Here is a 26,997-nt window from a genome sequence, read left to right as displayed (position 1 = left end):
GAGACTGGGATGGCTGGGGCCGCCAAGGACAGGGAAGACCTACCCACAGTGGAGCTCTGGGTTACCCACAGCTCCAGCTCCCCTGGAGCTGAGTGAGCCTGGCCCGAGTTCACACTCTGGCTGCAGGTTTGATGCTCAGAAAGGAGGAATAATCTGAGCAGAAGGATCACAGCACCATCTGCTGGGACTGCTCGACAGACCCACGGCAGCAGGGAACTGGTAAATTTCCATGGCAAATACAGGATCACTTTACCTTTTCCTTAAGTGTTGGAGAGCCATAAGGTGGCTGAACATTCTCCCAGAGAAAGATTTGCCCAAGAATAATTTTTTAAAAATTGCAAAAATGCTTTAGCCAAATTTGTAAGATTTTTTAAATTTTTTTTTTTTTTTTTTTTTTGTGCTGGTCCATCTTGGGTGATGCTGTGCCATGGTCATGCTTGAACTGGCTGAGTTTGCATTGCCCGTAGCACTGTCCCGTATTTCCACTCTCGGTGTGCAGGGTGTTTTGCTCAAGGATTTCACTTTCTGAGCGTGGCTGCACCCTCAGCGCTGCTCCTGCACAGCACAGGAGGGACACGATCCTGCCCTCGACCTGCGAGGCCACATCCAGGGTGCTGTGTCCACTTCTGGGCTGCTCAGTGTGAGGACAAGGAGCCGGTGCAGAGGGGTCAGTGAAGGGCCACAGAGATGGTCTGGGGTCTGAACGTCTCTCAGCTGAGGAGACTGGGGGAGCGGGGCTTGTTAATTAATTAATTATTTAATAAAGAGGGGATCTCGTGAATCCATATAAATAGCTCAAAGTTAGTGCCAACAGGATGGTGCCAGAGTCTTTTCAGTGGTGCCCAGCAACACGATGAGGAGCAATGGCCGTAAACTAGAACACGAGATGTTTCACCTCCACATGAGGAAGAACTTATTTACACTGAGGGTCCCTTAATTCTGGGACTCCTCCTGGCCATCAGCAGGGCCATCAGCACAATGGCCAGGCCCTGAGCTGACTCCAGCGGTGCCAGCCGATGTCGCAGGGGCCGTGCCCGCCGTGCCATCCGGGCCGGGCCGGGCCGGGCCTGCCCCGGGACAGCCGCACTCCGTCCCGTCCGCGCTCCGCTCTCCGGGTTTCCCCGGCGCCGCCCGCTCCGCGGCTCCGCGCTCCGCGTTTCCGCTGCGGCCCGCGCCGGCCCCGCCCCGCGGCTCCGGTTTCAGGCGCTGCTACAGGGACCCCCAAGATGGAAACGCAGGGGCTGCCGGCCGCGGAGGCGGCCCGGGCCCGGCCCGCCGCGCAACATGGCGGCCCCGCCGCGCCGCCGCCGCCCGGCTGGGACCCGCCGCCCGCCGCCGCCGCTCCCTCCTCCGCCGGCAGCACCGCCGCGCCGGGCCTCTACGTGAGCTTCCCGGTGCTGCTGCTGGAGGAGAAGCCGGAGCCCGGCGCCAGCCCGGCGCCCAGCGCGCCGCCGGCGGGGCCCGCGCCCGACAGCGACGGGCTCCTGCTCGTCTTCAACGTGGTGCGCGGTGCGGCCGAGCCCGGCGCGGGCGGCGGCGAAGCGGGGCGAGCCCAGCCCGGCCCGCCGCCCGCCGAGCCGCCGGAGGAGGCCCCCGGCTCGGCCCCGCCGCCTCCGCCGCCGCCGCCTCCTCCTCCTCCCCCGCCGCCGGCACCGCTGCCCCCCGCGGGCGGCGATGGCGGCGGGGCGGAGGACGGCGCCTTCTCGGGGACCATCACCATCAACAACCAGAGCCTGCTGGTGCGCATCGAGAACGGCGTGCTGACGCTGGGGCCCGGCGCCGAGCAGCCCGCGGGCTCCGCGCCCCCCGCCGCCGCCAGCCCCGCCGAGCCGCCGGGCGGGCCGCGCCCGCGCTCGCCGCCCGCCTTCGCCTGCCCGGAGCCGCGCTGCGGAGAGGCCTTTCCCCGCAAGCAGCAGCTGCGGCTGCACCGGCTCTCGGCGCACGGCGGCGGCGAGGACGGGCGGGGCGGCGCGGCGCGGCCCTTCGGCTGCCCCGTGCCGGGCTGCGCCTGGTCCTTCGCCACGGCCTACAAGCTGCGGCGGCACCTGCACTCGCACGACAAGCTGCGGCCGTTCGCCTGCGCGGCGCCGGGCTGCACCAAGCGCTTCACCACCGTGTACAACCTGCGGGCGCACAGCCGCGCCCACGAGCAGGAGGCGGCGCACAAGTGCGAGGCGTGCGGGCAGCGCTTCCCCAGCGCCGCCCGCCTCGCCGCCCACCGCCGCCGCAGCCACCTGGAGCCCGAGCGGCCCTTCCGCTGCGACTTCCCCGGTAAGCCGCCTCTGGGGCTCGGCTCCTTTCCCTCCCCTTCCAGAAATTGGGATCCCTGCCCTGAGGCCGTGCGGCGCTCGGCGCGCTTCTTCTGCACCCGCTTACCCCTTCGTGGTGCCCTAGAATGTCAAGGAAGGTCCTCCAAACCACCTCACTGACCAAGAGAAAAAGTTTGGGAGCTGGAGGGTGCCTTTCCTCCTGCGGCTTTGTGCTGGTGCAGTGAAACACCGCAAGACACGGCGCCAGCGTTCAGTGCGCCTTAACCCAGGCGATATACCTTGGCAAAACAATTGTAATTACTGGGAATAATGTGTAGGATTTCACTGGTTGGTTTTTTCCCTTTTCCCCGATGTAAGATCCTGAAAGTACCTCGCTAAAAGCTGGGAGAGAGAAAAGAATGCAGTTTTGTGACTGAGTTTTGCCAAGCAGATTTGCTATTTCCCTTTTCTCCCCAGGCTGTGAGCGAACGTTTATCACAGTGAGTGCATTATTCTCCCACAATCGAGCCCACTTCAGAGAGCAAGAGCAGTTCTCCTGCTCATTCCCTGGCTGTAACAAGCAGTATGACAAGGCCTGCCGACTGAAAATCCACATGAGGAGTCACACAGGTATTCACAGGGATGATTTCTACATGGTGAAGTTCGTGGAGCATAGTATGTGGAAAGTGGACTGCAGTGTGCTGGAAAAACTGAAAGTTGGGAAGGGTGACATTAGGTATCTGGAGTCAGTGAAAGCATTTGATTCTTGGCCTTCTGGGGGTAGGAGTCCCTGAATCAAGTTGTCATATGCAAAGTAGTTAAGCACATGTGCAAAGCTGTGGCTTTTGTCATTGCAAAGCTGTGGCTTTTGCCATTGTGCATTCTGTTCAGAAAAAACTATCCCAGCTCTATTCCCAAGTTCATAGATGTTCAAAACGTTGCATAAATTTTACTCTTGATACAAACAAACAACTGCAAAACTCTCAGAACATGTGGAATGTATGTACCAAGGTTTGGAACAGCAAGAAGACAAATTTCAGCTCTGGAAAGCATGCCTGACTTGCAAGGACCACTGCAAGGCTGAAATGCAGCCTTGTCATGTTACTGGTGTGTCCTCTACTGTCCTCTCTTTTCCTGGTTTTGTGGGTTTACAGTTTTGAGGTTTTTTAAGTGTCACTTGAAGTTCATAGGTGTGGTGGAAACCCAGTGTCACACACTTCACAGTCTTGTAATCAAGACGCAGTAATCAAGGCAGATCATGAAAACAGGAAAAAACAGTTCAGTTGTGTTTCTGTTTTGAGTAATGCTGTTACTGACTATTGGAGCACCTTCAGGATGTGAGGTGGACTGATAAATACTTGTGCTCTCTGATGCAATAGCATGGAGTTAAAGAAAGCCAGATTGTAGGAGGGGGAAGGGATATGATTGTACTCTGCAGTGCATTGCAGGAGGGGCTGGTTGAGTTGTCTTGTCTTAAATTAATTCAGCTTAAGCAGCTTTTAATATTTTCTAGTAGTAGTATGTGTTTTGTATTAGATTATTAATGCAACATTTTTTATTCAAGGTGAAAGACCTTTTATCTGTGACTTTGAAGGCTGTGGTTGGTCTTTTACTAGTATGTCCAAGCTTCTGAGGCATAAAAGGTAAAGGAAGCTTTTTCTGATTATACTCTCCTAAGCCACTGGCTGTTTGTCTCTGTTTCTCTTCCAGTAGCTAAGCAGTAGTGGATTTAATCATGCCAATGACAATTTCCTTCCCTTGTAGGAAACACGAAGATGACAGGAGATTCATGTGCCCAGTAGAAGGCTGTGGGAAGTCCTTCACAAGAGCAGAACACTTGAAAGGCCACAGTATAACTCACCTTGGTACAAAACCATTTGAGTGCCCAGTAGAAGGTATTGCTCCACTCTCATATCTGTTTCCTGGTAACTGGTGTGTATTTTTGTCTAAAGGTTATGTGTGCTTGTACAGGACTGGAACCATTTAGCTGGAACCATCTTCTAGCAGGGTTTAAAGAGCTAAAACTAAACAGAAGTCTTGAACAAGAGATCATTCCCAGAGTTAGGAATGACAAAGCAAACTCTGTTTCATACTGTAGACAGGCCACCCTCACCACTTCAGTGGGACGCCAGAAGCAAAGATTTTTGGGTGTGATCTGGATTATTCAGCTCTTTAAAGTAAAGTAGCTCTACTTGATTGTTTCTCCTTTTTATGGTGTTTCCAGCAGTTGTCATGAAGAATTTCAGATGCCATACTGTGAAAAGGTTGTGTTTTACACTGAATGACTTAAGAGTTTCATGTCATCAGAAACAGGTTGTTAAACTGTTAAACCTTTGACAGGTTTACTTTGTTGTGGTTCCTCTGTATGCACAGGTGCTGCAAAATAGCAAGTAGAGGATATTCTGATTTGTTAAGACATTAAATATGAATATTAAATAGAAACTTCATTAAATTTGAAACTTCAAAGCCTTATATATCTTCTTGCAGGCTGTTGTGCAAAATTTTCAGCACGAAGTAGTCTATATATTCACTCCAAAAAACATCTTCAGGATGTGGACTCGTTAAAGAGCCGGTGCCCTGTTTCCAGCTGTAACAAACTGTTCACTTCCAAACACAGTATGAAAACGCACATGGTCAAACAGCATAACTTCAGCCCAGGTAAAGTGTTTGTCTCTGGCTATCAGAGGGTGCCGTGGAAAAGTTAAGTGTTTTATTAAGGAAAATGTGCAATTACTGATGTTGAAATCAGAGTTCCATTGATATGAATGACAGAATCTTCTCTGAGACTGAAGTTGGTTTCACCCTCCTCTAGAATTTTCAGTGAGATCTCTTGAGTATCAGAAAGTGATACTTGTGCTAGACCTCTGAAATTGTGAGAAATTACAACTTTTTTCGTTGAAGCAAAGCCTGTACTTTTCCATCTGTAAAATATGAATAAGGACCAAAAGGATTTCTCTTTTCACCCTTTTCAGTCTTCTACCACCTGTACTTAGCCTGCACTGCCTTAGTGTTATTTATTGGCAAGTGCTTTTATAAGTACACTTCTCCATAAAAGAATGAACTCATTTCAGTAGGCTGCTTTTCCCTAAATCTGCTTTCAGGGAAGGTGGGAAGTGTTTTAGTAGGCTAAGAATATAGAATTTTAGGTTTCCTTTTCTTCCTGTTGTCTGTAGAAGCTGTCTTATAACCAAACCCTTCTCTTCCAGATCTCCTAACTCAGCTGGAAGCAACCTGCTCCCTCACCCCCAGCAGTGAACTCACTAGTCCAGGGCAGAGTGATCTCAGCAACATTGACCTTGTGTCCCTGTTTTCCAACGTGTCCAGTAACAATTCTGGGATTGCAGCGGACATGGCGCTGGTGAACTCTGGAATCGTCACCATCGACGTGGCTTCGGTGGGCTCCACGCTGGGGGGGAGCCTGCCTGTCAATAACAGTTCCCTGAGCCAGGCAGTTGATCCCTTGATCCTGGTGGCTAGCAGTGACATGCCCCAGAGCCTGGACAGCTCTCTCCTGCTGGGAACCAATGCAACGGTTCTGCAGCAAAGCACTTTAAACTTGGATGATGTACAGACTGTCAATGCCGAAGCCTTGGGTTCACTGGCTTCTCTGTCAGTGAGGAATCCCAGCCAGGATGTGCATGGGTTGACATGCAGCAATAATTTAACAATAGACACGGCCACTTTGACTCCTTCCAGCAGCCTCGGCAGCACCAATGTGCCTGAGTTACTGACACCAAGCAAAGCTGAACGGAATTTGCTTCCCAGCTCAGATGTGGTTGGTCAGCAGGAGGGCAGCAAAGTCGTGACACAGTTTGTGTTCTCCAACCCTCCGGGCAGTTACAGTGCACAGAAGGAAATGGATCTTGGCGCAGTGACTGGCAGCTCGTTTTTGGTATGGAGTAACTGTATTCACTTCACCCCTAGATGAGACAGCCTGACTTTGGGGGTATCCCTGGTCACACCTTACTGGGAGACCTTCAGATCTTGCAGATCATGCATTTTGTCTCTCTTTTGATGAAAGATGTAGAATGATGTGTTGAGTAGCGTGTTTTCACAGGTAGATTCAGTGTGGTGACAAGTTCTAAGAAATACTGAAATTCTGGTGGGGACAGTTCAGGAGAACCTTTCAAAATAAGCATCTGCCCATCTGGAATGGAATTTGCAAGAACCCCCAAGAATAAGTGTTACACGTGTTACTTGTTCATTTCATTCCAGGGAAAGATTAGGGCTGTAACAGTAACTGCAGCATTTTCATTCCAGTCTTCATTCCTCTTTTAAGTACTTTTCCCTTTCTGTTTCACTGTGTTATTGCAGACTTAACTTTTTGTTTACATTACGAAGTACATGTTTACACTCTTAAAATCTGAGCACTTACAAATGTGGAGCTAACTCCTCCTTATGTTGAACTCCAGATATTGAGTAGATACAGGGAATTTATTGAAACTCTAATCAGAAGATTGGGGGAAACTAGAATTCAGTGTTTGCAGCATAGAAGATAACTGCATCTGAGAACTCATTAGTGTGTGTTTTCATTATCTTGTTCTGTTCTTAATTCCAAAAACCTTGCATCTGTGGGCTTTTTTTTTTTTTCCTTTAACTAGGAGAGCAGTGGGTCTGCAAGAACAGACTATAGAGCCATTCAGCTGGCCAAGAAAAAGAAACAAAAAGGGAATGGCAGCAGCACAGGTGAGAAGCTATTAGTTCTGTTGCATTTACTGAATAAAAATATTTAGTAATTTTGGCAGTGCAGTGGAAGCAGGTTTCTGAGTAACATTCTCAAATGTCCTATCCTGTTTATTGATAGTTAAAATAATTATGCATGTGGTGTACCATCTGTTACTCAGGATAATCACATTCTTTGGAATATCTGATTCACAGGAAGTTTACAAAGAAAGCTGTGCCCTGTGTTTAATGATTATTAACAAGACACTAGCTGTCCATCTCTTCATCTGTTTCTTATTAAAATTAAAAATTACGTTACTGTGCTTGCTGTTGTTCATGCATATCTAGGGGGTTCTTTTACTCAGTACAAGCAATGGAAATTTCAGCTAGATTTTGTTTTTGTGTTTCACTTAGTAACAGTGTGAAGGAATTAATTTTTTTATTATCTAGGTATACTCAAGCCTCTCTTATACTTTACCTGTGCAGAGCATTCTTGTGCAGGGTGAGTTTAGGTCATGATTCCAGATGTGTCCTCTTAGTTTGACTCAGAGCCATTTGATGTGGATAATAACTATTCCTTTGTCAGATCAAATGTGGTCATGGTTCCCTGGACTTGCAAAAGCTCAGGTGTTTGAGATGTGTCTACCTTTGGGGCTGGGATGGAATATTATAGATTTATGATACATTAATATCATATATATAGAGTTTAGTGCTGCCTTGGTGTCTCTTAGACCTTCCTCCTCTGAAAATCAAGGCAATAGTTTTTGAGGCAAGTTAAGAGGCTAGTTCTGATTTGAGAACTGTTTTGTGTATTTGTAAAATGCATATGTGCATACATTCTGTCTGGTTCAGCAAATCATCACATGGAAGGAAAGTGCTTTATGAAACTAGTTCTGAGGGGCCTCATATTATCAAACATGTGCATGTGTCATCAAACATGTCTTTTGGACGTTAGTTTAAAAAATGATTGCACTTTGCATGACTCCTAAGATGACCTCAGAAAATTCCTGTTTCTGTTCCTGTTCAAGACTCCCCATAGGCCACTTTTCACCAGCTGTTGCCTTAATGGTATGCTGTGCCTCTCAAAGTGGTCTAGAGAGTCTCATATTTCTGATTGGTTTAACTAGATTGAGTGAATACTGTAGAAGGAAATTCAGGGTTTAAATATAGGTTATCCAAGCCCTTCATTTATTACAGCTTTTTTTTTCAAAATCCAAACAAAAACCTGAACTGACAGGACTGTATTCTTACTTTTGTTTTGATTAGGGTTTTGGTTTTCAGCTTGTCATACAGCAGCTGGTTCATCCTGCTTTAAACTGAAGAGAAGCTTAAGGTTGTGATAGTTGTACTTGTGTAGCCTGTTCTACCTTGAAATCTTCCTGTAAAAAATTATCTTCACTATGTTTTTTTTACAGTTTAGAAAAATAATGTGCATGACTTCTCAGGAAATTACTTGCAGAACTAAAAATAGAAAATGCAATCCTACTTCCTAATTCCTTTCTATAACACCACAAATAAACTGATATCACTGTGCTACCACAGTGGAGGGCCCTCAGCTTAGCAGTTTGTGATTTTTCAATGATGTTCATGTAAAAAGGTGCTCAGTCAGCAGCTGGAGTTCACCAGCTGAGTGCTCTCTGCCTTTTAGCAGTTGTCAGATGGTGCTTAATTATATTGCACTGCTGTGGGCATTTGCTATGTGTATAGATAGCTGCAAAAAGATGAAATACTAGCAGAAAACTAGCAAATTCATCTGAATATTAAAATTGCTTTCTTTTAGGGGCATCTGGTTCTGGTCAGAGGAAAAACAAGGGTGGTAAAGTAAGCCCAACCAATTTTTCTTCCTCTACTCCTGGCAGTCGACTGAGTGGTAACATAGTTCTGCCAAATGGAGGACTGACAGTAAGGGACCCTGCCACTGGAGCCCAGTATGTGCAAATTCAGCTTCTTCAGGTAAGAGCTGAGGAGAAAAAAACATGCTCAGCTTATCTGTTATCCCCCATTTGCTTTTATGGAAGAATTTGAGTGTTTCTGAACTCAAGTACTACTGCTCCTGGATGAAGTCTTGAGCTCTGCAGTATTCTTACATTATTCCACCTCTTATTTATAAAGTAAATGAGATGGACATGAAAATGTTCCTGCAAAAAGAAGTTTCAGCTTAAACTGTTATTTCTCTTATTCGTTGAAATAAAGCTTAAAATTTAAAAAAGACAAAACCTCTTAATTAGTGTAGGCTGATTAGTGGTGCATGGCAGGTAATAGGCTTTTTGCCTGGTGTGTCTGTGTAGTTTTCAGAGAAAGGATAAATTCCTTCTTCATTGCTGCTCTGTTGTGGAGAGACCTATGGGCTGAGTTCTCCATTGATCTGGTTTTTGATGGGTGTGCACATTTGTAACTTTCAGGTTAAGTTTCAGGTTAAGTATCAGCTTCATGAAAACATGATGAAACTTGTTGCGTGTTTCTGTGTTATATTTGTTGAAAGAGGAACCCTTCCTTCCTCTTCAGATCTTGCCAGTGTTCCAAGTTGATGAGGATGGAATAATAGGTTGTACACTGAGCTAGGTTCAGATTTAAGTTGTAGTTAGCTTTCCACATCTTTGTGGAGCTGGGCCTTACTAGTACAGTGCAGTGGCTTTATCAGATATTTTAAGATAAGGACTGAGAGAAATTTGCCATATTGTGCTGAGATAACCTGGGTGTGGTGTAACTTGATCATGTTTCTGCATTCACAGGATGATTCCCCAGGAGAGGGAGATCTTCCCTTTCAGCTGAGCTCTCAGTCTTCCTCGTCACATTCTCAGCTTACAGTGGATTTACCTGTTTACATACTTCAGGTACAGCATGTCAGGCCACTGGGTTTTATTGCCTTGCTTGAACTTAAAGATAGTTCACTGCGAGCACTCTCATGTTCTGCCTGATGGAAATACCTTGTTTTCCATTGGGAGTTGAATTCCATTCACAAGGAATAGTAAGCAGTGGGCTGCACTGCACAATGTATCTTGTGTCTGTTACCAACCTTTGACACATCAGAAGTGGTTGTTTTTTTCCCTCTGTTACTGAGTAATGAATAACTAAATGTTACTTTTTTTTTCTGAAATGCCCCACCCTTGCTTTCTGATCCCATCCTGCTTGATAGTAGGTGGGTCAGGAAAGAAGATCAGAATTGGAATGTTGCGGGCTGCAGAAAAGGGGGATGGGAAGTGGGAAATAGAATCTTGAACCTAGATTTTGGAGTGGTGCCCTTATGGGAGTGTCAGTTAAGTTCAGAAGCCTGCTTAGGGACTCATTTTTGGTAAACTCTGCAATGTATCTATTCCTGCCAAGTGGGTTTCTCCTGGATAGAAAATAAATCTTTTTTGTTGAGGAGGGGCACTTTCCTCAAAACCTATAAGTACAAGAGAAGTGGGACTGTTGGCCATGGTAGAGAGGTAATGGAGGAAAAAGTGATTTTAAATCTGTTTCCATTTGCAATGCTCATCTCAAGTGTTCCATATTAAAACTGTGTTAACACTGTTTGGGTGGATCCCTGAAGTGGAAAAGCTTTGGGTTTCCTCTGAGACATTCCAAGCATTTCTCTGGTGTCGAATAAATGTCAAGATAATCTTGCTGATAAGCACTGAAACCATCTAGAGGTGAAAGTAGTTCATGCTGTCTGTTTGCTTTAACAGGAACCACACAATTCCACTGAAGATGATGCAGGTTCTGATAACTCTCAGTTCACTGGAAGCACAATAAATTTACAGGATCTGGAATGACGATCATTAAGAGCAGTTACTTGAAAACAAACTGGGCAATCATGACAGAGTGAGATTACTGTGTGGGTCTTTTTCCAAGGAAAATATGAAAAGTAGGAGAACTGAAGTATGGTTGCACTCTGTGATTTGCTTAAGACAGTTGCAGCTGAAAGATTTTCTTTAAAAATGTAAATCCCACTTGATGTGCCTGTGTAAGATACCCTGTCTGCCTGGTGGTTGGGAGGCTGAGGCAGACTGCTGTACAGTGTTGTTTCAGGGAGAAGTACTTTATTACACTTCAAACTGAGGTAATATTTACTGTTTTCACAGGAAAGCAAGTATTCTACAGCTAACAAATGCAAATTTATAATCCTGCCTGCGACAGTTAAAACTTTCCTTCCATTGGTCTCCTCCTGAAGCCAGTGGCATCAAGGAATTAAGAGCTAAATTTTGCAAGTGTTTTCCACACAAAGAAAAAGATTTGTTTTGGCCCCTGTGTTTGGCAGAAAACCAGAATAAAGTGTCACATGTAACAAAATTAATATTCTATGCCATGAAAATGAAATGCTCTAAAATCTTTGTTTTAGAAAGCTAGATTCTAAATGTTAACTTAGCTGTGAATCAGTTTGTAGCTCATGTTGAGTTTCTCCTTTTCCTTGCTCCTACATCCCAAATACTTTGCTGAATTCTTCCAGCAAAACTTAAAAAAGAAAACTGCAATAGAACTGTACTCACTGTAAGTGATTTGCTAAGAGTCCAACAGCATCTGAGAGAGGTTTGTTTTATCTTTGTGTTCCCTTTTTTGGGAGGAATGTTGACTGTCATGTAAATTTAAGCACCTTGATTTTTATCTCATCTATAAACCGCTGCCAAGTTACCTGTGAACTGGTCACTACCTTTTTATTTAGGATTGTTTGATGTTTTTGTTTTGTTAATTGAACACTGTTAACACCTGTTCTTTATTGCTATCCCAGAGTGTCAGATGCACCTGGAGGTTCTGGCTGGTTTACAAAATATGCAGTTGTCAGAGTATTTTATGAGGGGAAGAGTTGTTGCCCAGGAAGATTTGCCCCTGAAAAACTGCAGTTTCTCTTGGGGGTGGGGGGAGAGGTTGTATGTACTCTACTTACCTGGATTGCAGACACCTAAATAAGTATAGGGTTGTGTAGGGAAAAAAAAAACACCTTTGGTTACGTTTTAAGGTAGTAATTTAATTGTTTCCTATGGTGATGTTCTGAATGCCTGTAAAAGTATGTATAGGAGTTTGATAAAAGACTGTTTGTACCTTTTTTTTATTCTCAGTGAGGTGTGTGTATGCACGTATGTGTATTTTCTTTTTTTTTACAAAATAAGATATGTCACAGAGGAGAACGTTGTGATCTTTTTAATCTTGCACATATTTATTTATTTTACAGTTATACTGATGTTAAATTCACATGAGGTCGTTCAGAAATGCTTTTACTTCCTGTGCCTTTTGAACTATGTATGTGTCCATATAAATGCTTTTTTGATTGCAGACTTGGGGAGGAAAAAAGCATACAGGTTACAGTGAACTTCAGCTCCTGATTTGTAGGCAGTATTGTATCTCTGGTTGAACCAGCTTTATTTTTCTATCTTTAGCCTAACTGAGCATTGAGGTCTCTCTTCCTCTCACTCTGAGTTTACAGTTTACATCCAGGGAAGGTCTGAACCCTCTCAGGCTGGGTTTTCAAACCAGTTGGTAGCTGAGATCTGCCTGGTGGCTGTGGCTGCAGCACTCCTGGGAGGTGGAAGGATTGAGGAGGAATTGTGCTGAAGGGTCACCGTGCTCTCCCTGGAAGCTGAGACACCTTGAGCTCCCAATGCCTGCATTATTCTGTTCTCAAGGACCATACCAGTTTGTAATCCATTAAAATGGCCAAGGAACACTCCATCTTTTTATGGGACTTGCAACCAAATCTTTTTACTTCTGAAAATGTACCTCACTCAGCTTTGTAAGTGAATGTAAAGTGCTAACCTCTTGAGGGCAGAAACTTGGATCACTTGGCTAGGGCTCCATTGCTGGCAATGGATACCTGAAGAACTGCTGGTGCAAAAGGGTTAATAAAGCTTTTTTTTATGGTTAGTTTGTCACTGGGCATTGTTTTTTGCATGGATGTATCTGACACAAAGCTAATTACTGGCAGCTTGATTTCTGCAGAGAGCTTGTGGTTTTCCTTCAGCTGTGTCTTCACAGTAGTGGGGTAGAGTCTAGTGGCTTTGGATTGGAGCATAGCCCTTGGTTTTTATAGTCCTTCAGAAGACCTGTGATTATCATAATGATTATCATAAATGTCTATGAGGTACCTGCCTTAGCTGTGCCTTAACAAAGACTGTCACCTAGGACTGTCTCCTAGAGTAGATCTCACTGCTCAGGTTTTTACAGATAGTGCTATTGGCATCAAAAACTGAATGAGAAAAGCACTGGTGCTTAGCAGGACCTTCAGAAGCAAAGCATGAGAGAATTTTTATTTATTTTCTTAGGGAAAATACCAAAGGAGAGGAAAAGGGGTTGCAAACTTTCCCTGGAATCTTCGGGTAGGAGAAGAAGGAAATTTCACGGGACAGCAAAGTTCAGCTGAGGAAAGACTGACAGAATGTACATCTAGGAAAGACTTCTAGAACAGCATCAGCCCTATGAGCTGTGGTTAAGGCTGTGCCAGCAGGAGAAATGCAATTGTTCTTCCTTCTTATCTATTTCCTTGGCTGTTCTTCCTGGCATGTGGGTTGGAAGGCAAGGCCATTTTCTTGTAGCTCTGCAGAGGAGGAAGAGGTGCTGCATCAGTGCTTGTAAGGTGTCTGACCAGGCAGCTAAAGCTGCTCTGTGCTGCCAGGCTGGGAGGGGCTGTGGCCCTTGCCTTGTGCTCTAGGCAGGCTGAGGCTGTCTGCTGAGTGTGCTTTCTGTGTTGGAAAGTGAATGTGAAGCACCTGAAGGCTGTGTGTGTGCTCCTGCTTCAGCTTCTACAACTCACAGTACCTACAACTGCTTTCTGACTGAAGCCTCCTTAGTCTTGTGCCAGGAAGAAGATGGAAAGTTGGAAATCCAAAGAAATACCAGAGGGAAGCTGCAGAACCCTCTATTTTCTCTTGGCTAAAGAGGCAGGGACTCATGGCCCCTGCTCTCAAGTCACCTGTGCTGTCACTGTGAGAGAACTGGGGTCTCCTCATGGCCATGTTGACCTGGGGAAGGTGCAGCAGCCATGGCAGAAGCTGTGCACTGAGCCTCTCAAGGGGCCAGAGCTGAGTTTAGGAGAATGTGGAACATGTCAGAAAAGCTCATGGCTTAGCTGATCTTAGGCCTTGCTGCTGTTATCAGGAGTGTCCTGCTGCTGCCCAGTTCCTTATTTACCAATTTTTGTGCTCGGTTTAATACAACCAAGGTAATGAGTTTAAATGATCTTACTGAGAGCTGGCAAGTTGTGGAGGCGTCATGTGGTTGAGAGAAGGATGCTGGGCTGGAATAATGTGCACTGTGACTGACTTTCCAGTGGTGCCTCAAGTTACATCACTCCTGTAAACTTGGCTACACCTGGCTGTAGGTGCCACCCCCACACAGCCCCTTAAGAATACTTTTTCCTTAAACACTTGGGATTCAGGTACCCCAGCTTCTCCAAAGTGAGCTGTTGAGATGAGGCGTTTCCACAGACTGCTGCACTTACCTTTTTTTCTTCAGATACCTGTGATCTTTCCATGTCCCTTTTCAATCCTTCCTCCTGCTGCTGCTTGGCTTGTTTCTGCTTTTCCTCTCTGAGCCTTTTGAAGAGAGGAAACAAAGGATGAGTTAAATGCAGCTTGCAGCTACACCAGCTGTGCTTTTGGCACACAGCGTCAACATCTAACATAACATCTTACACCACACCTTCCATCTAACCAGTGGAGCACAGGGGTACTGCTGGAGTTGGTTGCTGTGAAGGGTTGAGAGGGAAGCACTGCCTGCAGTTGGTCCTGCTCTTTCTGGAGTGATGGGTGGAAAAAGCATCTCTGACACAGAGATGCTGGGCAGTTGTTACAGACATGCTCTGCAGCCCCTTCAGCAGGGGACTTAAACCCTGCAGCTGAGCAGAATGCCCCCCAGCCGTGGGGAGGGTGGTGCTTGTTCTCTGCCCAGTTCTCACCAGTGTAACCAGGTCGGTGACTCACAGGTGTGGGCTGCTACACTTGGCCCAGAGGGGCACACTGGGGGCCAATTCTGTTGCTCCAGTTCCCTACAAAAATGAAGTGCTGGGACACAAATGGGCTCAAGCTATGGAACAGTGGTGCAGAGAAACTGCAGCCTTAACCATGTAAACTTGAGGAAAATGTTTAATGCTCTTTGTAGGGTTTGTTGTGTTTTGGTTTTGTTTGTTGGTGTTGTTTTTGTTTTGTTTGTTTTTTGGGGTGGTTTTTTTTTGTATGTTTCGGCTCTTTTGGCGTTTTTAAAAAATGAATTATTTTTATTTGGGGGTAGGGTTTGTAGTATCTTTCCTGAATTATTCTCCTCCATCCCCAGCATAGAATAAATGTTTGTCTTACTTACTTTGCAATTTTAGAGTGCAAACCTATTCACAGAACATCAGGAAGAAGCACCATACCTTTTCTACTACACAGCTGAATAACGATGCAGAGAAAGAGAATAAGCAGAACCAAAACGTCACTGTCTGACTTTAAATCCTCATGTTAATCTGTCTGATCCACTTGAGGATGACCAGATACAGTCATCAGTTCAGTTATCTTTGTTATTTGTGAGGTGAAATTTTGTGTAACTGGGCCTACAGGAACATGTCTCATCTTGGGACTTACACTGACTGTGTTAATTGCTACTATTTAATCTAGTAATAGAAATTAAACAGTTTTGTAGAAGAAACATTTCAAAGCTGGAGTTGTTGTCAAATGCCCTTATGTACATATTAAAGTCTGACAAAATATCAGGGCAAGGTAGACTGTGTTAAATTGAGGTTTAATTTTCTATTTATTCAGTTTAAATTTTGCTACTGTAAATTGTTTTCTTAAAATGATGATTTTTCAGAATCTGGGGTTTTTTGCGAGTTTAGTGTTTTCTGTTTTATTCTTGTAGATTTTTCTACTGTAGTTTGCAGATCTTTTCTAATGAAGCTGTGGGCTGCAGTTCACTGAGGAGGAGATGCAAGTACTGTGAATGTAGAACCCTTACAGAAGTAAAATTGGATGGATTGCTTATGTGGAATTTCAGATTGCTGCTACAGTTTTTTGGGTTGATTTGGCTCTTTCAGCTGTCAACACTTAAAACAGAGATGTTTTCCAGGAGTGGGTCTTGCCTTACCTTGCCCTCTGTTCCTTTCTTATGTCTTTCACAGCCTTTTCTATCTTTGCTGGTGGGATTCTCTCCACGCAGTCCAGTAAATCATTGAGCTGTTTTTCTATTACCTTTAACATCTCTACTGTTGGCAGGTTTGTCTCATTGTCTCCAGTGCACTGGAAATAGACTTCCTGCACCTTCTTGTTCAAACTTGTGAGCATTTTGTCCTAAAGGGAACAGGAGATATGGTGAGTGACACAGCTGGGTTTTGCCAAGTGGAACCATAATATCCCTCCAAAACCAAAGGAAATCTCTGAAGGAAACACTTTAATCCCCTCAGTAAGACTCAATTGCTTGTTTCCTGGTTGGCTAACAGCAATGGCAGGAACAGATGGTTGATTTGAGCCATTCTCCTGTTGGTCTCATCTTCCCAGCTTGGCTGTGACCTGGGCCAGGTGGCTGCTGCCCAGCTGTCTCTGGGAGCCCTGCTCCCACCTGGCAGCAGCTGCATGGAGCAGACAGTGCCCCAAACCAGCCTTGCTGTAGCTCCATTGCTGGGAAACAGCACTGATCCCTCCCCAGTGCACCCCTGTGTGCTCTGTTCCCGGGATGGATGTGGCTGGGGGAGAGGAACCACTTGTGCACTCCCTTTGCCTGGATCCCAGCGTGTACCTGATCATCAGCTTCATCTTCCCCAGAGGAAAAGAGCTGAACTTTGAGCTTCAGGTCGGCTACTTTCTCTTCTTCCTTGGCCACGGAGGCTCGGAGGGTGTTTACCTGCTCTTTCAGCGCTGCCAGCTCCTTTTCCCTGGAGGGGAGAGAGAGAGGAGGTGTTTGGGAAGGGCACCTCTGGAACACACGCTCTGCTCTCCGCAGCTTGGGCTGGTCCCTCCTGCTGCCGGCAGATGGAGGTAACACTTCAGCCTTTCCTGGAACTTGCACCCACAGCCCTGAAAACACGGGGAACTTCGGGGTTTCTTTATGGAAAAGCAGCTGCTGTGCTGGTGGGGGGGACAGAGAAGTAGCATTGCTAAACATTCAAGGGTTTTTGGTAAATCAGTGGGGGATCCAGATTACTTTTAAAACTTCCACAAGGAGGTAAGCTACATTTTAAACAGGAATATATACATATACCTGCCATTGACACTGTAGATTACAATGACACTCGGGTTCCCTGCTGTCTTCCTCTAGGAAGGTTTTGCACTGAGTCAGCATTGGTGCTGCTCTGGATCACTCTAGGTATTGTCTTATTTCCTTCTTTGCTCTTCCTTCATGAGAATTACACTATAATTGCATTGACTCCAGGATGCTTAATGCATCATTCCCTAGCCTGTGCCTTGAGGACTAAGGAATTAGTCTGAAGCTCAAGTCTTACCTCCTAAATTAAGCATGTATGGGACACTTTCCTAGGAGCTCAAAGAAAGACCCTGCTGCGTGAACAGCATTACATGTGCTCTGCAGTGTGTGCATGATGGTGAGGTGTGTGTGGGGGCAGAGGAGTCACGTATGTCTGAAAGCTGGACCCCTTCCAGACACCCCTTCCATCACCTCAGGGTCACACTTACGTGCTTTCACGTGTGGTGATGAAAGTCTGTTGGACCTTGTTCCAATTCTCCGCAATATCCTGGGAGTTCAGGACAAAGGATAAGTTCTCATCCAGCATCTCCATGAAAGTAGTAAGCAATTGCTCAGGATCAGTAAAGTAGAGCTCAGGCTCCTAAAGTGGAAAACACATGTGATGAATCTTTTCCCTCCTCTAGATTCTGTTCCACTGAACTACAAGGAGGTTGGTCTGCACCAACCCTGGCTATTCAAATGTTCTTCCGTCTAGAGAGGTCCATGTTTGTCCATGTGCAAACATACATGGACATGCTTCTTGCAATGTGTGTGGCTTCACTGTGCCTCAACAGCTCACCCCAAAAATAAATTGCATTTTGGGGGATAAAAAGCATTGCAAACATCTGTGAGTGGGAAAACCTCAATTTCAGACATAAGCCAGTAACTACACTAATTTAAAAATCTTTCGTTTTATGATGTCATATCTCACTGCAGGATGGCAAGCATAGAGTTGATGGTAAGGGTTTTGGAAACTGAAGGAGGAAAGTTAAACTAAGGTATTTATAATATGTATCACCAAAATGTGAACATTCAGGAATGTATAAACATACATTATAATTTGTAACTATAGTAACTCCTCCAAACTGTAACTAATGGTTAGAAGGTGAGGGAAATTAGCAACACTGATAAGTGACACAGGACAAACAGAAAATGCAAATATTTCAGCTTAAGACTTCTGACCTCATCTTCGTCCGAGCTGATTTCACTCTCTGCATCCTCCAGTGAACTTCTGAAAAAGCATTTTGTGTGTTAGGCCCTTAGAGCAATGACAGTGCAGAGGGGGTCTCATCAGTGACACAGGAACATTGTTATTGTTCCCTGTCGCTGTTTACTCCTCTGCACGTTCCTACCTTTGCCTCCCTGTGCCTGTGGGATATTTGGGGGTCAGTAGGGTCTAGGGGTCACACAAACAAGCACAGGAGCTACTTCTGTCCATGAGCAAGCTGCCTTTTGTACTGCCTTGGGCTGTGCTGGCCAGTGGGGCTGGAATGACACATGGACCTGAACTGAGGGTGTTGGTCCAAATGCCTTTAAACTCCCTTGGAGTGAGTTTAACTCACTCATTTGTTTAATGCTTCTTCCTCTAAACAAGCGCTGGAAGAGGGGGAAGTGGTGCTTTGCTGCTGTTGGCAGCTCAGTCTGCTCATCACTTTCACTTGTACCTGTCACCCTGTGCCATGAAGGGTTAAAAACCTCTGTTTGCATTGTCTCAGTGACAGCCCCACTTGGGGCAGGCTCTCAGCAGAGGATCTGAGGACAGAGCTCACTTGGAGTAGGTGTATAGTACTGACTTGCACACCTGACAGCTTTCTGTGGTATCTGAGTTTGTTCCAACAAGCCCCAGATCTCGGAATGCCCAGCCAGGGTGAGCAGCAGGATTCCCCTGTGCTGATTCCCAGTCAGCTGCGTGCTCTTTTCAGTCCTTAAGTGTGTTGTTTGCATCATCTGGTACTTACAGTTCTCTTGACAAAAGAGGCTTCAGGAAGTGTTTAAGCTGTGGCCTGACATCCCGTGACCTGAAATCCAAACTTTCTGAGAACAGCAGGGAACTTGGTATATCCGTAAAAGTGACACTGTGGGCAGTGTCTGTGGGACCCTGGTCTGGAGACAAGAGGAGGTGTCCACTTAGAGCCAGGGGCTGTCCCAGGGAGCAGCAGCAGCACTTTGCTGGCACTCACCCTGCTCTGTGGTGGAGGGATGTGAAGCATTTCCTTCGTTCCTGGATTCTGTTTCCTTATCCTTTTCTTTTTTGTGCCTTTTTCTGTGTTCCTCCTGCCACTCTTTTGGAGATAGCTGGTAGAGGACGTCCCTGTACATCTTGTACTCCTGCAGGGTGTCCTCAAATCTGGAGATGTCACTGGGTTGAGAGAAGTGGACAAAGTTTGTTAGCAGGAAGGGAAGTTTCTGTTTGAACAGGTTCTTTCTCACTCCTGATATTCAGTTTCATCCAGAGAAGGGGAGAGGGGGCACATTTTTTCATGGATATGCAAAGGCAAAAGGGAATCTCCTCCCTGTGGTTCCTCATGTGGAAACTGAGAATCAATCATATTCCCTCATCATATCTCTTGCTATGGTACTGAGCTTGCTAACTTTTGAATTTTTACTTGAAAAGGAATGAGAAATTTTTCCAGCTCAATTCATAATTGTAATTATACTTTTTTTTTGGTCTTTCCCTAGGTCCCCACTAAAATGCATTGCTTAGTTTTGTTTGGATTTTAATCTGATGTTAGGCATTTAATTTTGGGTTGGAATATCTTTACTTTTTAAAAAATGTAATTGGAAAACTAGATGAGTTGTTTTAGAAACGAAGCCAGCGTCTGGAAAACAAAAGCCAAAACATTTTGACTCTTAAAATTGCACATTTTTAGAAATCTATCCCCTGCAAGGACTGTGAAGCTGTAGCACTGCAGGGGCAGGAGTAATGAGCCACCTTACCTTTGGATTTTCTTTATTTCAGTTGTGAGTGCCTGGATCTCTGTTACTTTCTTTGTCTTTGCTGAGGTTTCTCTTTTGGCTCTAGGAAAGGATGCACGAACAAGCCATTAAACAATTTAGTACTGAGCAGTGAATTGAGGTGCCTATGAAACAGTGAAAAAGATGTGGTATGAGCCCTAGAAATCTGTGTTGTAGATGTATCCCAGGACATGCTAGGCTCCTGCCTGAAGACCCTCTTTCTCTTGGCAAAGTATGGCATCCCAGTGTTCCCTCCCTAACCTGGCTGCTGCTGAGCATCAGCTGCAGCTGTGCCCTTGTGATACCTGCAATGGGCCAAAGTGCTCAATTTGCCCCACTGAGGGGGCTGTGAGGGGTTGGGCAGAGGCATCCCCCTCCAGTAAAGGCTGTTGTGAGAAGAATGGAAGTGGTGGAGCCACCAGCAGGGTCCTTGCTGCCACCAGATCAAGGGCTTTTGCAATGAGGGTATTGCCTGGATGTTTTTCTCCTTCCTCTCTTTTATTGAATGTGTAGGAACAAAGTGCCACCAGAACTGTGGGAAACTTAGAGTGTTCAACCAAAACCCTGCAGGGAGGTCAAGCAGCAAATCTCCTGTGTCCAGATTGCAATGGAATAGAACAGTGGTGGTTCCTTCAATGCTCCTTACATTCTCAGTGCTTCAACAGAGTTATTGTGGTTCTCCTTCAGGAACTCATCAAACATGGCAGTGTCCTTCTCCATCCTTCTCTCAGCCTTTTGCAGCTTTTTTTCCTCATCCTTTGCTATGTTCTCCATCTTTTCAATCTCCCCTCGCTTTACTGCAATGGTATGCTGAAATGAGCCCCAAAAGCAACACAGTCACATCAGCTGGTTGGTTTTAAAGCTACACTGGTTTACCTGGTTACCAAATTCCCTGATAGTTGTGGGCAGAGGATTTCCAGCTCAGGTGTGTGACTTAGTGCAAGGCAGGTACATGGAGGCCAGGAGTTATTTCAGAAGGAACATTGCAAATAAGCAGTGAATCTAAAGACAGAATTCAGAAGTCCCAGCCCTGCATTAACTCCTGGCTGACAAAGATTGATTCAGTTGTGTTACAGCTCAATAACAGAGATGACTAATGGGAATGTTTGAGCACAGTTACTCCATTCCCTCATGTTGAGTTCAGAATGGCTCCCAGCCACAGTTTATGTACAGGACAGCAGGAGCCAAAGATCAGTGTAACTGTGCATCTCACAAATGGGATGGTTTCATGGTGGCTGAGTGATGGGAATGATCTACATTCCTTTATTTCTTGGCTGGAAATTACTGGGCTACAGATTCTGAGTGACTGTAAGGCAGGACTTGGACAGTCAGTTCATGAGCTCTGATGTGTGCCACCTTGGAAAGATCTCTAGGCATTGATCTCAGGAGAATAAACATCAAAACAGCAACACAGGGAAGAGTAATTAAATGAACAGAAAGTAACATGCTGAAAGCCATGTACCTCAAGAAAAAAGATCTGTTTTCTGTCCTGTAGGTAGCCATGGAAGGTCTCCCTGTCGAATGCATAATCTGAAATTAGAATATAAAGTTGCTTAGAGTAGAGAGGGGAAAATATGGCCAAGGCAAAGCACAATGAATATGTAGGCTGCCATGAGCATGGATCTGGCTGGCATTTGAGTCAGCAATACTGATTGTTTTATTATAGTTATAACCTTGTTTAGGATCAGTTTCATATGGATTTTCATGGAGAAAAACTAGGGAGAATGGAGTGGACAATCTGGTCCTTGTCCTCTAGACATTAATGGCAAATCTACTTCTCATGTCAGAGGCAGAAAATCCTGCCTGTATCCATTAAAATCCAGCTTTATGTTGGCTTAGTGGAAAGCTTTCCACCACACAAGATCCTGCAACCTGCAACAACAAGATCCTGGCAACCTGCAACAGCTGGCTGCCAGCTCATTGCTGCAAGGCTGGTGGAACCCAGGCTACTGTGAGGGGATGGCCCAGGCTCTGAACATAAATGTCTGAGCTGGAGATGGCTCAGCCATGCAGGGGTTGGCAAAACACAGCACAGAACTGTCTGTCTGCATGACCTCACTGAAGTCAGCCAGAGCCAGCTGCTCTGCCCATCCCCTCTTTGGCCTTTGCTCCAGGCTGTTCCCCAGCTGAGCAGCACCACTGCAAAGACAGAACCTGTTCTCCACCTTTTTTCATGGCTAGCTTCCGTGAGAGCATCTCCTGAAGACATTTCAGTCTCTCTTCACATGTCGCCTCTTTTCTGCTCTCCTCTTCTTCCTCCCTTTTCAAAGCTTTCCTCAACCCGCTTTTTGCCTTCATTTTAGTGGAGTAAGTAGTTTTCTCATGGACTTTCATAGTCTTCCTCTTTTCACGTTCCTGTGAGAAGTCAGATATGTGTACAGTTTGATCCTGTGCTTTGTTTGCTGTGGTTTTCAAAGACATGAGTAAGTTATTGACAGCCTGGAAATTTGCAGTGGTGATACCCTGCTGGTGCATATTTGCCTGGTTTATCTGACTAATCAAAATAATATTTTCTCTTGCAGCAACTGAAACACTAAATTTCTTAGTACTTGTCATTTTTTGTTGATTTTTTTGTCATTTTTTTGTTGTCAATTTTGTTGATTTGTATTCTGCATCCATCCACCAGCTGTGCAAGTTTGTATCCACTCTGTGCCTCATTTTTCCTTCTTGAATTATTGCTGTGAGGAAATGGACATTTTCTGAGATTCATCCTTGGAGTCCCCTGGTTAAAAGGGGACAGTTCACACTTAACCAACTCAGTCCAACTTCTACAAGGACATTTAAACCATTAAGTTCAGATCTATTCAAACTCATTCCAGAACCTTCTGGAAGGTAAAAGATGTTCCTGCTCAGTGTTTCACTTGGACTGAAGTGTAATTCAGTGCTGTCTGCACAGTTTGGGCCTGGTTCATGGTGAGGACATCACTCAGCAGACATCCTTAGTGTACTGCTTCCTAAGCTCTTCCCCATAATTGCCTAGTGCCCTTCAACCCAAGCAAAAACCAGACTGTGTCAGTCACCAGTGTGAGGTGAGGAGGCCTTGCTTTAGACCTGTTGCCTCCTCTCACACTATGCCAGGCTGTGCAACCCTGTGCAACAATCAGACCTCCCAGAGATCACAGAACCCCAGAGAGGTTTGGGTTGGGACCCTAGGGATCATTTAGCTCCAATGCCCTGCCATGAACAGGAGCACCCCACTACGCCAGGTTGCTCAAAGCCTCATCCAACCTGGCCTTGAACACTTCCAGGGATGGGGCATCCTTAACATCCTTGAGTGACCTGTGCCAGTGTCACCACCCTCACAGTAACGAATTTCTTCCTATCATCTAATCTAAATCTCTCCTCTTCTCGTTAAAATCCTCTCCCCCTTGTTCTATCACAATCTACTTGTGGAAAAAGTCACTCTTTTTTTATAATCACCTTTTAAGTATTGAAAGGTCACAATCAGCTCTCCCTAGAGCATTCTCTTCTCCAGGCTGAGCATCCCCAGCTTTCCCATGAAGAGGTCTTTGATCTCTCATGTGCTAAATTTTGGTATTCTGTTGGGTGGGTGCCTGTCTTAGTAATTGCTTGTTATATAGTTTAGCCTAAAGCGTGTGTACATACCTTCTGTGCCTTCTTAATTTCCTTGTCCCTCATTGAGAAAAGTTCAGTATCTGATGGGACTTTAAATGGATTTTTCATTGGGTTTTTTTCATCCTCTCCTGTGCTTTCTGGGGAAAAAAAAAGAAAACAAAAAACCAAAAAACAAACAAACAGAAAAAACCCCAGGATGAGGATGTAGAAGATGTGAAGCTGAATGTCTGGACCCAGTGCAAAGGGAATGGGATGTGCTGTGTCACACCTGGAGTGTGGGCAGATGTCTAACAATGCTGGATCAAGAGCAGGGAGCTGGACAGGCCTTCTGGGAAGCCAGTGACAAAACTGAGACCTCTGTGTGGTTTGTCACTTGGCCATATCTGATGAACAACATTTCAGCCAGGGATTTTTCTGTATGTAGCTCTTTTACCCATTTCATCTGTTTTGGGGCAGAAGAACCTGACTTCAGGCCTCTCCTCTGAGCTGACAAGGAAACATTGCTGGAGCACTGTGTCCTTACCTGACAGCAGGTGGGTTTCCATTTTAAGTTTGGAAGAGAGACTTTTAGATGTTGATGCTGTATGTCAGGGTGGTGTCTTTGACCCTGGCCCAAAAAAAAAATCATAAATCAGTCAGCTGGGATCTGCCAGTAATTGATGTGATAAGTTTTACAGCAGTGACAGGCCTAGGGGCTTTTGTATCTTAACCACTGTGCCCTTAGTGTCTGTAGCAATTAACAAAAAGCTCCATTAAACTGGAAAACACATATGTTCTGAACTCCAGAAGGAGATGTTCATCCCTGCCTTATGTGAAAGCTGTGTAAAACGCAGTCCTCCTCACATGTAAACTGATGGGAAAGCAACAACAAAACAAATTTGGAGACAGCAAGCAACGCAAGTCCCTTGTCTGTTTTTCCATCAGTCACCAGTTCTGACCCACACCCATGCTTTTTCATCCTCCTGTCACTAGTTCACAAGCTACATTTTTACTCACTAAAGCTCTTCCCAGTAATTGCTTCAGCATTGTGGATTTCTTGCAATAAGCATGAATGATTGTTGGACAGCACAGACACACTTTACAGAACTCTGTTGCCTTTCATTTTAGGTTGGCAAACTGTTGAAGGTTATTTTACTGTTTCTCTGACTCCAGTCTTTTGTAGTTTTTGCTATGGATCCTAAGGGACAAGCCATAGCTGGAATGATCTCATTTACAAAGAACAGATAGAGCATTGTTAAAGCTATCCTTTAATCACCAAAGGCAGCAAGCTGGGCTTAGTGAGGTATTAGTTCAGTTGATGCAATTCTGCTGCTGGCACCATTCCTGACCTGCACTGCTATAAGACGCTGTAGAAAATATCCTCTTCTGCTTGCACTAGTTTTAGGGCTATTTTAGAGCACCAGTTTTTGCTCTGAAGAGCCTCCAGTTTTTATGTATTTTGAGCTAAACTCATCTGGCCTAATTTCCATGTCTGTCCTTGGTGCTTTGTGGTTTTTTCTGCAGCTGCCCAATTAGTAACTTATTCTTTGGAGGTGTCAAACTTTCACTGTTGATGAGACACAGAGGCTGAGATAGAATTTAGGCTTTTGAATATATCCCAAATATTTTCTCTCTCCTTTTCAGTTCTTGAAGTACATTTTACCAAGAACCTCCTTGACTGTTACTTAGAGTTCAAACCTCTCTGACCTTTGCTTAGTGTAAGGGGATATTTTTCTCTAGGGTCTCTCATCTACGACCTGGAACACCATCACCCCTGCTGCTAATGTGAGTTTTGGAGAAAGCCCCATCAGGGCAGGGGTGGGCAGGCAGTCAATTCCCTAAAAACAGTCTGTGAACCTCACAGAGCAGTCCACCTGGAGCTTCAGCCCTCTGCACACCTTGATTTCTGTACTCTAAAACCTTTATCACAAAAATTTTCTTGTTCCTGTGCTTGATTTAAATTCCTCCTACAGGCGATGGGTCTGAAAAGCAGGACTAGACAGTGGCATGTGGAAAATAATTGTCAGCGCAACCCTCAGACATTAAAAGTGCTTTATAAGAGAATTTTACCTAAGTATAGGAAACTGTATCTATGATTAACTTATAAATATTCATTAAGATATTTTTTGTTTGAGGTTGCTGGGTTTTTTTATAGGTTGTTTGCACAGCACTTTGGAAATAATGCCAGAAGCTACAGAAGCTTTAGCTCTGCTAATTTATAATTATTAAGCTCAATAATACAAATTTTAAAAGCTTCATTGCTAGAATCATGTGGCATATATTTTACTGCCTCTGACATTATATTCCAGTAGCTGTGTACCAGTAGCACATGAATCAGTAGATAAGGCATTCATGGTTTTCATTCACTGAAACCTTTATTTCCCTAGCATCGGGCTGCTGAGCAAAAAAACCCAAACCAACAAACAAAACCCCAAAAACAAAACAAAAAGCAAAAGTAAATACAGAGACAGATCTCAAAACGAGTGCAATAATTTTTTCCACCATGTTCCCAGAGCAGAGGATGTCGCACATCTGTCCCTAGCACAGTTCCCTGCACACCCTCCTCACCCGCTGTTCCACGGTGTCTCACCCACCTGTGTCACCCAGAGATGTCACCCAGGATGTCCCTCTCACCCTGGGGTGTCCCTCTCACCCTGGGGTGTCCCTCTCACCCAGGGGTGTCGAACACAGAGGTGTCACCCTGGGGTGTCTCTCCCGCCCAGGGTGTCCCTCTTGCCCAGGAGTGTCTCTCTCACCCAGCCGTGTTTCTGTCACCCAGGGGTGTCTCTCTCACCCAGAAGTGTCACCCAGGGTGTCCTTCTCACCCAGGGGTGTCACCCAGCTATATCTCTCTCACCCTGGGGTGTCTCTCTCACCCAGGGGTGTCACCCAGCAGTGTCCCTCTCTCACCCAGGGGTGTCCCTCTCACCCTGGGGTCTCTCTCCCCCCCCCTACCAGCAGTGTCCCTCTCCCCAAGCAGTGTCCTTCTCACCCAGGGTGTCCCTCTCACCCTGGGATCTCTCTCCCACCCAGGAATGTCCCTCTCACCCAGAGGTATCCCTCTCACCCTGGGGTGTCGCACACAGAGGTGTCACCCCGGGGTGTCTCTCCCACCCAGGAGTGTCTCTCTCACCCAGCGGTGTTTCTGTCCCCCAGGAGTGTCTCTCTCACCCAGGAGTGTCACCCAGGGTGTCCCTCTCACCCCAGGGGTGTCACCCAGCTATATCTCTCTCACCCTGGGGTGTATCTCTCACCCAGCAGTGTCCCTCTCCCCCAGCAACGTCCCTCTCACCCTGGGGTCTCTCTCCCCCCCAGCAGTGTCCCCCTCACCCAGGGGTGTCCCCCTCACCCAGGGTGTCCGTCCCCGCGGCTGCTCAGGCCGGGCTGTGGCTCTCGGGCCCGGGCCGGCGCGGCCGCCTCTGTTTGCGCTGCCATGGAAACGCGCGCTCCCGCT

General features: G+C 45.7%; 2 protein-coding genes across 2 annotated transcripts; one reads left to right on the top strand and one right to left on the bottom strand.

The window, feature by feature from the left end:
* The first annotated feature begins 834 nt into the window (after window positions 1-834).
* Window positions 835-13,188, top strand: ZXDC (ZXD family zinc finger C). The gene is made up of 10 exons (XM_064432737.1): window positions 835-2,271; window positions 2,727-2,879; window positions 3,814-3,892; window positions 4,014-4,144; window positions 4,737-4,907; window positions 5,456-6,141; window positions 6,851-6,935; window positions 8,692-8,864; window positions 9,644-9,745; window positions 10,580-13,188. Exons 1-10 carry the CDS (start codon window positions 1,017-1,019, stop codon window positions 10,664-10,666), a joined length of 2,922 nt encoding a protein of 973 aa, XP_064288807.1. The 5' UTR covers window positions 835-1,016; the 3' UTR covers window positions 10,667-13,188.
* On the bottom strand, window positions 13,106-26,997 carry CFAP100 (cilia and flagella associated protein 100). Its single transcript, XM_064432738.1, has 15 exons — window positions 26,893-26,997; window positions 24,088-24,171; window positions 23,595-23,701; window positions 22,154-22,343; window positions 21,451-21,518; window positions 20,635-20,798; window positions 19,971-20,051; window positions 19,214-19,392; window positions 18,992-19,136; window positions 18,216-18,264; window positions 17,483-17,634; window positions 16,590-16,725; window positions 15,942-16,144; window positions 14,323-14,416; window positions 13,106-13,419 (listed from the first exon to the last, which is right to left on the bottom strand). Exons 2-15 carry the CDS (start codon window positions 24,107-24,109, stop codon window positions 13,354-13,356), a joined length of 1,656 nt encoding a protein of 551 aa, XP_064288808.1. The 5' UTR covers window positions 24,110-24,171; window positions 26,893-26,997; the 3' UTR covers window positions 13,106-13,353.

The sequence above is a fragment of the Passer domesticus genome, chromosome 9 (genome assembly GCF_036417665.1).
Source record: "Passer domesticus isolate bPasDom1 chromosome 9, bPasDom1.hap1, whole genome shotgun sequence".
NCBI lineage: Eukaryota > Metazoa > Chordata > Aves > Passeriformes > Passeridae > Passer > Passer domesticus.
The sequence above is the reverse complement of the archived record's forward strand: the minus strand, read 5'-3'. Positions and strand labels throughout refer to the sequence as shown.

Coding starts and splice junctions, on each gene's coding strand:
- CFAP100 (XM_064432738.1), bottom strand. CDS start 24,109: ATGGAAACCCACCTGCTGTCAG. Junction 20,052..20,634: donor TCTGTTGAAGCACTGAGAAT/GTAAGGAGCATT, acceptor ATCCTTTCCTAG/AGCCAAAAGAGAAACCTCAG. Junction 16,726..17,482: donor ATCACCACACGTGAAAGCAC/GTAAGTGTGACC, acceptor TCTCCCCTCCAG/GGAAAAGGAGCTGGCAGCGC.
- ZXDC (XM_064432737.1), top strand. CDS start 1,017: ATGTCGCAGGGGCCGTGCCCGCCGTGCCATCCGGGCCGGGCCGGGCCG. Junction 6,142..6,850: donor TGACTGGCAGCTCGTTTTTG/GTATGGAGTAAC, acceptor TCCTTTAACTAG/GAGAGCAGTGGGTCTGCAAG. Junction 8,865..9,643: donor TGCAAATTCAGCTTCTTCAG/GTAAGAGCTGAG, acceptor CTGCATTCACAG/GATGATTCCCCAGGAGAGGG.